At 41.6% G+C, this 12,916-nt stretch overlaps 1 protein-coding gene across 15 annotated transcripts in view; it reads left to right on the top strand.

Annotated features, from left to right (window-relative positions):
- Nucleotides 1–11,060, top strand: part of KDM4C (lysine demethylase 4C) — a 417,412-nt gene extending 406,352 nt beyond the window's left edge. For all 15 annotated transcript variants that reach the window (XR_012424704.1, XR_010581569.1, XR_010581570.1 and 12 more), the window contains 3 exons: nt 624–743; nt 5,224–5,316; nt 9,968–11,060. Coding sequence is in view for 9 of the 15 variants with exons in the window: in XM_074017509.1 (XP_073873610.1) it covers nt 624–743; nt 5,224–5,316; nt 9,968–10,144 (390 nt within the window). In the remaining 6 variants the exon portion in view is untranslated. The remainder of the gene's footprint in view (nt 1–623; nt 744–5,223; nt 5,317–9,967) is intronic.
- The last annotated feature ends 1,856 nt before the right edge of the window (nt 11,061–12,916 follow it).

The raw sequence follows: 12,916 nt of genomic DNA, 5'->3' as shown, positions 1-12,916 counted from the left end.
GCTCCTGTTTTCCCTTCGCTGCTGCATTGGCAAGTCCTGCCCGCTTCAATTGCACGCCATTTCTCCCCTGCTCCACTGTCACCTGGGTGTCTTTTATTCTCCCATTCAGCTTCACTTCTCCAGAGATCCTGGCAACTTAAAGGATCCTCGCAGGAGTCTCAGTTTCCTTGTCACTAAAGCGGGGATAATTAATAATCTCTTTCTATGTCATGGGTTGATTATAAGATCACATGAGATGTATGCTGAAGCATTTTGTTAACTGCAAAATGCTATATAAATGTCAGGTGTTATAAATCATTAGCTGGTCTATTCCTCCACTAAAGCGGTTTCTATGCATATTTTAGTTACCCCCTGAACAATTCTTTTTCAAATAGCAAATGTAAATGCTGCTGTTTTTTTCTGCTTGGATTATGGTGGCTCCTTTGCAACTTTATGATGTAGGCTGAATCTTTAAATACTCCTTTGGCTCATATCTCTTCCTCTGAACACCCATGCAAGATCATAATCCATAAAACACAGAGGCAATAACTCCTTTTAATTGCCAGGAGTTCATCATTTGCGAAGTTCTAAATGCAGTCACTTAGGCACTCCTCTTGAAAAGCCTGTCTCTGTTTATTCTGTAGAGCCGAGACTGTCTGAAGCTGGGCCCACCTGCGGAGGGAGAAGTCGTCCAAGTCAAGTGGCCCGATGGCAAACTCTATGGAGCAAAATATTTTGGATCAAACATTGCCCATATGTACCAGGTGGGTTTTTCCTTCTCTGTGATGCTTGCTGAGATTGACATGATAAGTCAGAAGGAGATAGTATCTCAAGTGTGCTGCTGATCAATAAGTCACATCAATTTCGGGCACCTCTTATTTTATGCAGGAGGCAAAGATTCAATGTGTAATGACCCAGATCGAAACCCTGGAGTTTTACTACCAAGTTGGACACTGGGAAACTCTTAACAACATTTGATGAATGATTTAATTGTAAGGAATATGGTTCTGCCAGAAAGATAAGTGACTAGAAGGCAGGCTGCCTCCCGCTGTTTCTGTTGTATGGGGAGAGACTAGTTGGCCGATTTATCTCACCTTCAGCCACGACAGTCATGGCCACTCTTCAACCAGCAGCCCCTGAATTGGTGGCTTTTGCCGAGAGACATACTCTCGCCACTCCACCCGCTATCTCTGCAAAGCTAGACAACAGTGCATTGACATAGATGTGGCCAGTTAATGTCACAAGGAGCTGATGGTTATCATCCACCCAAGCTTCAAGGAATGCTTTTTTAAATGAAAAGTACGGCTATCAGTTGGACATTCTGTTCACTAGGGAACCCTACATAGTATTAAAGAGTATATATACAATTTAAAAATTAATTACTTTTATTTCACCCAGAAATGAGAATGAGTTAAGCTTTAATAAGGGAAACAACATGGGTAGCACATGTACATTTATATTCCTTCAGAAAGGTTTTAAAAGGGGACATTTAGAGCCAATACATTGTAGACTTTTCAGTAACATGGTGTCAGAAATCAAGATTCTCAGGCTAAACTGTAGAGTGAAAACAGGAGGATTGAAGTAAAAGGAGAAAAAGCAAGAAGGTTCAGGCCTGTTGAAAAACAGCTTGAGAATGATAAGACTATCAGTTTCAACAGAGAAATTGTTCAAAGACTGATAAGGAGCAAGAGCTTAAATGGAAGAGTGCATTATAAGACACTGCGTCAGGAACTGGAGCACAGTGCAATTAAAGGTGTTCAAAGAAGTTTGAAAAACTTAGGAGAGAGTGTTTTTCATGGTCTAGAAAAACCCAAGGGGAATGGATAGGGAAGGATGTATGCACATACATTGTGTGTGTGTGTGTGTGTGTCTGTGTAAAGGCCATTTCCCCCTTTGCATATGGTATTTGCATATGGTCTCAAGACACAAATTCAAGTTATTTATAATAGTAAAGGTACTGGAGCGTCTTTGCATTAGAATGACCAGAATTAGGCAAAAATCGCAAGACAGGCTAATAATACTGGAGGATCCAGAAAAAGAAGCATTACTACATAATGCACAATAAAATAATTACATTTAATTAAATAATAAGTGCAAAAGTAAAGCTTCTTACATGTAGCAAAGCCATTTGCTACATGAAAAGTATCACATAATGAGAATATGTTGAAATTCAGGCTAATTAGTAATCAGTGTGTTAACTTCAGTTGAATTTATGATGGTCTATCAACATAAAACTATAAGCATATTTATAGACTCAATGAAAAAGTTAAGACTAATATTAAAATTGTCTCTCAAGCACAAGTAGTTTAAAATTCCTCATTAAGCCAAGTGGCCTTTTGAGATCATTTTGTGTTTTGTGTCTAATTATTAAACTTCACCATCAAATAAAGACAGTTTTAAAAATAGATATGACAGATAAATACCTGCTGCACAGTGCTTAATATACTAGGCATATGCATTTTTTGACCCTCAGAGTAGTCCTACAAAATAGATGTTATTGACTCCTGTCTTACAAATGAGGGAAGAAAGGCTGTGAACCAAATTTTAATGATTTAAGAATAATTTTTTAAATAATTTGTCCGAGAGCACACAGCTGGTAAAGAAAGGGCCAGAATTCTCTCTCAGCTCCGCCCTAACTAGGGTGGACAACCATCCCTGCTTGCCTGGAACCATCCCTGATTTTAGTACTGAAAATAACTATATCCCAAGGGACCCCTGAGTCCCAGGTGAACTAGGACAGTTGATTACCCTGGTCCTAGCACAGCATACTCCCTTCTAGGTTTGTAATTGCTTTTTGTCTTTTAGATGTTTTAAGTGGTCTAAAACAAATGAAAGTAGGCACAGGTGGTTCTAGCTGTGCTATCAAATTGTATAAATCAGATGACACTATGGCCTAGTTAAATGTTAAAGAAATTATTCTGCTCAAACAAGGCCAGGAAGAAAACCCTTCCCATTGTCAGCCCTCCCGGAAGTGGCAGCAAGAGTTCTCATGTGACTGGCACCTAATTCCACTGTATTGTTTAGCTTATTCAAAATGCTAACAGTACGTGGATAATAATACATTCAATTATGTGTTTGATCTTTATTAAGACAGTGATGGATGTTCATCAACCAGAATTGGTAACTTTTGCCTGAGAGACATACCCACCTGGGCATCTCAGCAAACCTAGACCAATGCATTGGCACAGATGTGGCCAGTTAATGATATCATCCACCCAAGCTTAAGAGAGTGTTTAATGCAAAGTACAGCGATATATCAGTTGGACATTCTGTGAATTAAACAATAAGTGTGGCTGGGCACAGTGGCTCACGCCTGTAATACCAGCACTTGGGGAGGCCAAGGCAGGCAGATCACCTGAGGTCAGGAGTTCAAGACCAGCCTCACCAACGTGGTGAAACCCCGTCTCTACTAAAAAAATATATAAAAATTAGCCAGGCATGGTGGCGGCACACTTATAATCCCAGCTACTTGGGAGGCTGAGGCAGGAGAATCACTTGAACCCAGGAGGCAGAGGTTGCTGTGAGCCGAGATCATGCCATTGCACTCCAACGTAGGCAACAAGAGCAAAACTCCGTCTCAAGAAAAAACCAAAAAACAAAAATAAGTGTAAATTTTTTTTCAAACTCTAGATTTTTTTTTATTAACGTGGCACTGCTGTGTGGTTTAACTTACCTCTTGACAAGAAGTACAAGCATATTTTCATTTCTTAAAAGTAAGAAATTCAGACAAACAAAATTTAGGGACTTGAAAAATATGTGGTTCAGAATTAGAACATATTAAGTATTCTACCTGATTACATCCCTTTTGTTTCTGGCTAGATTAGTTCATGTTGGATTAAACCTAAACCAGTCTAAACCTAGGTGCTCTAGGTTTCTGTTAATTACATTTAATTAAATAATAAGTGCAAAAGTAAAGCTTCTTACATGTAGCACTAAGCAAATGTGGTTACTTATCTTTTCTTTGACAAAATCTTTTAAAATGTTAAAAAAAATTGGTTATGAAATTATTTGCTTCCATTTGGTTAGTGTGAAAAAAGTTTTAAACATTTTGTTTTAGATAATGATGTATTTTCACACATTGATGAGGTTTACATGTTAGCAAGTTGAGAAACAGATTTTCCTAGCTCCTTTGATGGCATTTGATTGAATTTGACAAGTGAGTTTTGAAAGTTCAAGCTCTGTAGGAATTGGAGAAATTATTTTATCCGGGAGGATTATTATGTAAGAGTAAACAGGCCGGGCATGGTGGCTGACACCTGTAATCCCTACACTTTGGGAGGCCAACGTGGGAGAACTGCTTGAGTCTAGTGAGACCTTGTCTCTACTAAAAAACAGTAAAATAAAATAGCTGAGCATGGTGGCACATGGCCATGGTTCCAGCTTCTCAGGAGGCTGAGGTGGGAGGATTGCTTGAGCCTGGGAGGTTGAGGTTGCAGTGAGCTGAGATCAGGCCACTGCACTCCAGCCTGATCAACAGGGCAAGGCCCTGTCTTAATTAAAAAGAAAAAAAAGGAAATATGTTATATTTCCTTTCACAGAGAGAAACAGTTCTCCCTGTTACGTTGTCAGAGCCTCCTAAAGAAATGGTGTTAACAGATCCAACCCATTTTAATGCTAAATTTCCCACAATTTCATGTTTTGTGATTTCCATTTGATCAGCAGCTACTTTTCTTTGTTTTTGCTTTGCCAGATAAAGTTTTCATATCCCATATTCCAAGACACTCATTTCCAAGAATTTTGGCCTGTTTTAAAATGTATTTTGTATTTAGTTTATTTATTTATTTTTTTTGGTTTTGAGACGGAGTCTTACTCTGTCGCCAGGCTGGAGTGTAGTGGTGCAATCTCAGCTCACTGCAACCTCTGCCTCCCGGGTTCAGGCAAGTCTCCTGCCTCAACCTCCCAAGTAGCTGGGACTACAGGCATGCACCACCATGCCTGGCTAAGTTTTGTATTTTTGGTAGAAACAGGGTTTCACCATGTTGCCCAGGATGGTCTCAATCTCCTGACCTTGGAATCTGCCTCCCTCAGCCTTCCAAAGTGCTAGGATTACAGGCGTGAACCACCATGCCCGGCTTCTACTTAGTTTAATAAGGGAAATAACTCTTCTTACTTCCTTTGGTCTTCAGCTGGTTCCCTTGTTTGTTCTGTTTGAGTCCTTTTCATCTTTTTATGTAGTTAATTGGAACCTTTAAAAATGGTCAGTGCTGTTTTTTAAATGTGTATCATATTATCTTATTTCATTAGGTTGAGTTTGAAGATGGATCCCAGATAGCAATGAAGAGAGAGGACATCTACACTTTAGATGAAGAGTTACCCAAGAGAGTGAAAGCTCGATTTGTAAGTGCTGGCAGATGCCACTTGGGGACCTGCCAAGTGAATTCCTTGTCCTTACCTCATGTTTCCCAAGCCTGGCAGGAAACATCCTTGGGTTTTTGGATTAATTCTAAAGAAAGCCAATGCAACTTTTTCCTTAGTGAAACCTATTGAATGCAAACTTCAAATTCAGCCAGAATCAGGGAAACTAATGCATGTGCCTTATTTTTCTAATGAAGTCAAATGATGCTTCTTTGTGTTGACATTTATTGGTGCACAAAAATACTTACTGAATATGTGCTCTGTGCAAAACACCAGGAGCAAACAAAGATACCATCAAGGCATTTGCAATCTTGTTAGTAGAAGCAACATTAAAAGAAAGTATTCAGGAGTAGATCAAAGAGGACTTGGCGTAATTGAATGTCTGTCTGTTCTTCTATAGGTTTATCATGGATTGACTAACTTCTGTCTCAGAAAGTCACTGATTCACTGATGTTTGTGTCAGTTCATAATTAAGCTAAACTCTGACTTTCATAATAAAAGCGATAAACAAAGCCTAAATGCCAATTGTGGGAATACTAAAGCAGTTTTTTAAAAAGGAAATACTAGTTTCATGCCCTCACATACCATTAAAAGATGAACAAACATGGACAGATAATCAAAACTGAAGTTGAACAACATAATTCACAATAATTTAGGCTTCATATTATTGTATCATAAAATATTTAGTGGACCCTGAAATGAAGTCAGTTTTATTCATTTAGAATTATATCTATTGCATCTGTGAAATGATAAATCCTAAATAGAGAAATTTGAATGGATGAGGTTTTTCTGACTAAAGTGAAATTTTTTTTCGGAATAAATGACAATTTCGGTTTAGTGTGTGCTTATGATATACTTGTCTGCAGTGATAGAGACACTATAGATTACTTGGTTATTTTGGAAAAACCAAGGGTTTTCTTAAATCAGGGATGTCCAATCTTTTTGCATCCCTGGGCCATACTGGAAGAAGAAGAATTGTCTTGGGCCCCACATAAACTACACTAACGATAGCTGATAAGCTATTTAAAAAAAAAAAAAAAGGCAAAAAAATCTCATAATGTTTTAAGCAAGTTTACAGATTTGTGTTTGGCCGCATTAAAGCCATCCTGGGCAGCATGCAGCCTGCGAGCCATGGGTTGGACAAGCTTGCCTTAAACGTTCAGTTGTATATGCAGCTTTTTTCCCATCAGATGGGATCCTGACAGCAGAGTAACTGACTTTCCTCTCAGCTGCATCCTTCAGACGAAAGTCCTTCAAAGTGAAATTGTCAAGAGGAGTGGTTGTATTGCTACCCATTCAATGAGAAATATGGCTCAGAGGGGACCACACACCTGTAGATAGAGTAACCACTAGATAATAATGGCAAGCAAAGGAAAAATTAAATATTCCTGTTGTGAAAATACCAGCCAAATCTTAGTGAAGACCTAAAAATTTTAGATGACTTGTCACTGTTCTGAGACCTGAAATTTCTTGAGAAAAACTTTCCTTTTCGAGATGTTAGAGATAGCTTCCTCTCGTTCTGTATTCCTATCTTCCTTGGACTCCCCTCTTCCCTTACTTACTCCCTGCTCCTCTCACTCCTTTCTTTTCCTTTTTCAGCACCTAGAGATTTAGAGGATGGGGAGTAGAGTAGGTAGCCTCTTGAAGTCTCTTAGGTCTTTCATTTTCTAACCCATGTATGACTAAGCCTCCTACCAACTGAGTCTTGTAGATTTCAAATACTGTTTCTTAATCACATGAGAAGAAAGCTTGTTGCTTTCATACTGTGATCACAATTTCTTTGTTTCACAGAAGATTTCACAGGATGCCTTCCCCTGTGGCTGTCTCTGAACACAGGTCCTGGGTTTTCTAAGGTCTATTTCACTGAACAAGCTCACCAACATTCAATTTTTTTTATTCTCAGAGAAAATTTTTAATTAAAAAAAAAAAACAATGAAAATATATAAATCACATCCATACACTCTGAATGCAGCCTGCTATGCTGAGCAGCGCTGAGCCAAGTAGAAAATATCTTCAGGAACAAAGGCTCACAGTCACTAAGTCCTGTTGGCCACCTTATTGTCTTGCCATAGCCAGCCTGCTTCTCCTTCAGGTTGGTACACAGCCCTCAGACCCTTGGTTAGTCTGTCCATGATTACTATTTTTTTTCCAGTTGGCAAAACAAATCTAATTGGAAAACTCATTAATGGAAGATATTTTATGGTTAGAAAAGTCTTTTTTGTTTTTTAAGGATGGAGGTTAGCAGCCCTTGTCAGGAGGTCTTGTATTTTAATGACTTCAGCTCACCCAGATGCACGCTGACTGGGGGAGAAATTGTTCAAAAGAGCCAGCAGTCCACCTCAGTGATCGTGTGGGGTTCTTCTCCACTCACTTCAGAAACAGCCCCATTACCTTTTATTGTCTCACAGAATAACCATAGCAACGGTGCATAATTAGCTAGAGCTCCTGGTAAATCGCTTTTATTATTGTATATGAGAGGCTGACTTTTGCTGCTTCTGCACAGTGGCAACACTTTCATAGATGTTTTATTTTCTTCTTTGATAACTTTAGCACTTACAAAAGTGAAAGATTACTCATAGGAAGTATCTTGCCAAGAATGAATGAAACAAAAGTGTTTTCTCCTAGTGGCAGAGGGAACCCAACCAGCCCATAATGATTTAGTTTTCTTCCCTAGTGAAGCTAGATGGTATCTGGGGGAAGCCGTGGAGGTGGCCTCTTACCCCGAGTAACTGTCCCATGAACTGGCTGGAAACATGAACAGCTTTACACTTCGGTACATTTTTTGTTTTCAGGCTTCCTTGTAGCTGTTTTCTTGTTTTTCTCTTCTTTATCATGGACTGTGTGTTTTCGAGTCCTAAAGCGTCTTTCGCCTCTGCCAGCAGCCAGGGGAAGCAGTCTCAGCACAGTGAAATGTGCTGTGTGTTGATGTCATCAGAAGTCATCCACCTCAGTGAAAACAGCTGCCAGTGCATTTTAGGAAGCAAGATAGTAGGGAATTGGGAAGCAAAAATAGTGCCTACCATAGACTTTAGGCTTTATCTGATTATCACAGAAAAAGCCACATGCCCTCACTCAGCAAACACTTACTGAACAGCAGTCGAGTACTAGGCACGTTGTTTGCAGTGGGGAACACATGTAAAATTGGGTGCACAGTCCCTAATATCCTCATCTTTATGGGGTTCCCCTGATGGGGAGAAACTTATTTGCCCCTTACCTCGACCACTGCCCTCATCCTACTGAGTGGATGTGTCAGGGCCATAGGAGACCCACAGAAGGACCCTTAAGCTTGCCGAGGGCAGAGACAGTAGAATAGAATAACTTTCACAAAAATGAAACAGTGTGTCCGAAGACAGAGGAGCATGGGACCCTGAGCCAGGCAAGTATGGCCAGGACCTGCAACTGATGTCATCTGAGGAGAGCACGGGTCAGGCTTCTGGCCAGGTTATGTAGGTCTAGCCCAGGGAGTGAGGATGTCATCTTGAAGGCAGTTGGCTGTTGGGAAATTATAAGCAAGGGCATATGACCATGTAGAGTCTTATAATAAGAGGGTTTTTAGAGAGCTTTCTTCCAGTGGTACTGTGGGAAACAGGTTGGAGGTAAAGCATTTATTGCAGTGGTTTGGAGAGGTGAGGGCCTACCCCATAGGGTCAGTAAGGATTAACAAGAAAGGCTGAAGGGCTTCAAGGTACATGCAGGAGGAATCCTGGACACGGTGGGGAAATGTCTACAGTGTCTTTGAGTTTCTGGCCAGTGTAACTGGGTGCATGGGGATGGTGGTGCCTCTCATGGAATGTAGGAAGGACAGCAATGGAGAAGGAAGGTTTCCAGTTCAATTTAGGACAGGTTGATTTGAAGGGCCTCTGAGACAAGGACTTTGTGATGCCTGCTGGGGAAATGCACTTATACAGGCCTGAGCTGGAGCAGGAGATGGGAGCATCTCCTGCAGACACTGAAGCCAGGGGTGTGGGCATCAAGGCCCGGGGAACAGGAGTGGAGAGGAGAAGGCCCAGTGCCAAACATTAGGGCATTGTAGTTGAGCAGACAGTTAAGAAAGGGAACCCTTGAGACATCAAAATGAGCAGCCAGAGAAGGAGAAGCAGGAGAATGGGTTTACAAAATGACAGAGAAGAGAGAGAGCCTTAAGCAGTAATTAGTTGGCGGACTAGTCAAGTCAGTTTAGGGGTAGGAAGGTGTCACAGGAATTAGCAACTAGGACTTCATTCAGTAAGAACAGTTTCAGGGAAGGGATGGGGCAGAGGCCCAAAGCTAAGTAGGAGTCAAGGTAACTTAGAGATGACTGTTGACATTTGTCGAAAACCTCATTAGGCAAGAGCCAGAGGGGAGATGAAAAATGAGGGAAGTTTAAAATGAGACGTTAATCTTGCTTTTGTTTGGGGAAGGTCCCTGAGGGTGGAGGGTGGGGAGATCCTGGATAAAGTGGGGCTAAATGGAGCCCCCCACTTTGGGTGGGAGAGGTGAGGGAAAGCCCAAAGTCATGCCTGGGGCCCTTCTAGCGTGAGCTGGTGCCCGGGGCATCTACACCCTAACCCCAGCTGACCGAGTCAGATCTTTGTCCAGTCTTCTGAAGATCACATGCCGTGCCCTTTTGCACTGTAACACCAGCTGCTTTTAGTCCACAGCCTCTGACATGCGATTTGAAGACACATTTTATGGAGCAGACATTATCCAAGGGGAGAGAAAAAGACAAAGAGTGCTGAGCTCCAGGTTTAAGAACGAATATGTGGCCGACCCTGTGTACCGCACGTTTTTGAAGAGCTCTTTCCAGAAGAAGTGCCAGAAGAGACAGTAGTCTGCATACATCGCTGCAGGCCACAGAGCAGCTTGGGTAGGAAGAGAGAAGATGAAGGGACGACCTTGGGGCTGTGCCATGAGTTTTGCTGGCATAGGTGACGGGGTGTGTCTCTGACAGTGGTAAATCGGGTTCCAGAGTTTGGTCACCAAAAATACAAAATACACATTATTAATTGGATGCAGCAATCTGAAATCATCTCTAGTCTTGCTTTCACTTGTGAGCAATTGTCTTCTATGATCCCAAAGAATTTTTCTAAGTGAAAGGAAATACTAGTGAATCACCCACTAGGAAAAGCCACTGCCACAGAGGAGGCGGGTCCCCTTGTGCGGCTTAGGCCCCTGTCAGGAAACACATGGGGACCTCTCTCTCCAGCTCCAGCAGGTGGCGCCTCGGTACCCAGCGGGGAGGGCAATAATTTATATATTTTCCACAGTCAGGGAAGGACTCTCACTTATTTGTTTCAAATTGCAGTTTTTATAAAACATTTTTAAAACACAAATGGCATGTATGCTAATGAGATTTACCCGTGTGCTATCTGTATTTCCCTTGTACAGAACTTTTACATTTTTGAATATTCCTATTACTTTTGATTGTGTCTGATGGGAACTGAGTTGTTGGCCTTTGTGAAATGAAACTTTGGCTCTTGAGAAAGAATTCTTATGAATTGTATGCGAATTTTATATATTTAAAGAGGGAGATCTGGGGCTGTTATTTTTAAACACTTTTTTTCATAATACATATTCTGAGTAGATATTTATAAAATATATGTTTCTTTCATTATGTGTTTGTAAAATTAGAGTTTAAATAAATATGCTTTGATGCATAGTTTTGAACTAATGTAACATGATTTTTCTTTTTTAAAACAGCCTGAAAATGTACTAGTGTTTAAAAATAAAGATTTCCATTTTCTCCAGTCCTGTCTCTGACTTGCTTATTTGTCTGGGTTTAAACCAATAGAAAAACAAGTTTGTTGGAGAGCTGGCTATCAGGACATACTGCGGCCCAGGTTTTTCAGACCCTCCTTCTGTCGCTGACTTTTTCCATGGTTGTGGCACATGCACGGTGATATTTTTGGAGACAAAGCCCCCTGCCTGCCCACTTCAGTACCAATGGAAGTGTTTTCTTCAGCTCCTTCTAGGCCCTGAATACATCTCAGACCCTTGAGTCTGGATCAGTTTTCGTCTCAGGATTCCTGGTCTGCAGCTGTCATTAGTAGGAATAGAGGTTCTCCAGTCCCTCCTTCATTGTATAAATGAGACCTGTGGGACAGACAGGAAAAGGGATGCAGGCAGTGGCAGGCAGTTTTGGTGACTGCTTCAGTTAACTGAGGCCACCATTTTGCTACATTACAAACAATTGCAAAATTGCAAAATCTTAATGGCCTGCAGCAGAAAGCATTTATTTCTCTCATCTAGGCAGGGCTTGGCTGGACAGCTGTGCTGATCTTGGCTTGGACTAGCTCACACACCTGCTCCGTGGGTCTCCCATTATTCTAGTGGGCCCAGTGGGCAACCCGGGTATGTTCTTCTCATGTCAATTGCAAAGGCAGGAGAGCAAGCCAGCCCAGCCAAGTAAGCACATTTCAGTCCTCTTTGGGGCTCTGGTTAACATCCTATGGGCAAAAGCCCAGAACCAGGGACTGGAACGGCATTTCAGAGTTTCATGGCTAAGGGTATAGGTTATCCTGGTTCTGGGTGGAGAGTGAAGACCAAAACAGTAAGGAAAGAGCCACAGCTAAAACCAATTCCCTAGACTGCTTCCTGCCTGGGCGCTCATATTCCAGAGTGCCTTGTGGCTCAACTCTGAGCTGGGGTAGAGCCCACCAGCCTTACTTTTACAGAGTGAGCACTCCACGTTCTCGTTTGTTTTTTTGTTTGTTTGTTTGTTTGTTTGTTTGTTTTGAGACGGAGTCTCGCTCTGTCACCCAGGCTGGAGTGCAGTGGCGCGATCTCGGCTCACTGCAAGCTCCGCCTCCCAGGTTCCCGCCATTCTCCTGGCTCAGCCTCCTGAGTAGCTGGGACTACAGGCGCCCACGACCGCGCCCGGCTAATTTTTTGTATTTTTAGTAGAGACGGGGTTTCACCGTGGTCTCGATTTCCTGACCTTGTGATCCGCCCGCCTCGGCCTCCCAAAGTGCTGGGATTACAGGCGTGAGCCACCGCGCCCGGCTCACTCCACGTTCTCTACCAGTGTAGTCATATATTTTATCAACTAATCAAGCTTGAATTTTCTATCTCTAGGTTTTGAATGGAACTGACCTGCTCTCTACATGATATACCAGGAAAGTAGGCTTGGGTAAGGCATTAAAAGGAATTAATCTAAATAGGATCATTTGTTCTGTACAAGTTTGCCTGTCAGCAAGATTTCTGATTGGCTGCCACAGGGAGAAAATGTGCAGAGGTCTATGCGATCTCAAATACAGCTGTTTTTTATAGTCTCACTTAACGAATGTGCCTATAACCAAGTACAGCTGTATATGGCCTTAGTAAAATAGTGCTGGCCACAAATGCACTCTGGCTATTGAGAAAGGCACCTTTGTTTCACTGCGTTCTGCATAAAGTGGTTATTAGCTCTATGACCAGACAGACCGTTAAACCTTTTTCACTTACTGTGTGGCACCTCAATTGTAATTTTAATTTTTTTGGTTACACTAACTGCATGTTTAGTGTATATGTGTAGCATAAAATCAGCTGAAGTCCTTCTAGTATTAAAAAAAAATTGCTAAACTATGACGATTCTAATGTAACACTAATTGCAAGCCCTTTCTCT

This window comes from Macaca fascicularis, chromosome 15, assembly GCF_037993035.2.
Source record: "Macaca fascicularis isolate 582-1 chromosome 15, T2T-MFA8v1.1".
Taxonomy (NCBI): domain Eukaryota; kingdom Metazoa; phylum Chordata; class Mammalia; order Primates; family Cercopithecidae; genus Macaca; species Macaca fascicularis.
This window is presented reverse-complemented; position numbering and strand designations above follow the sequence as displayed.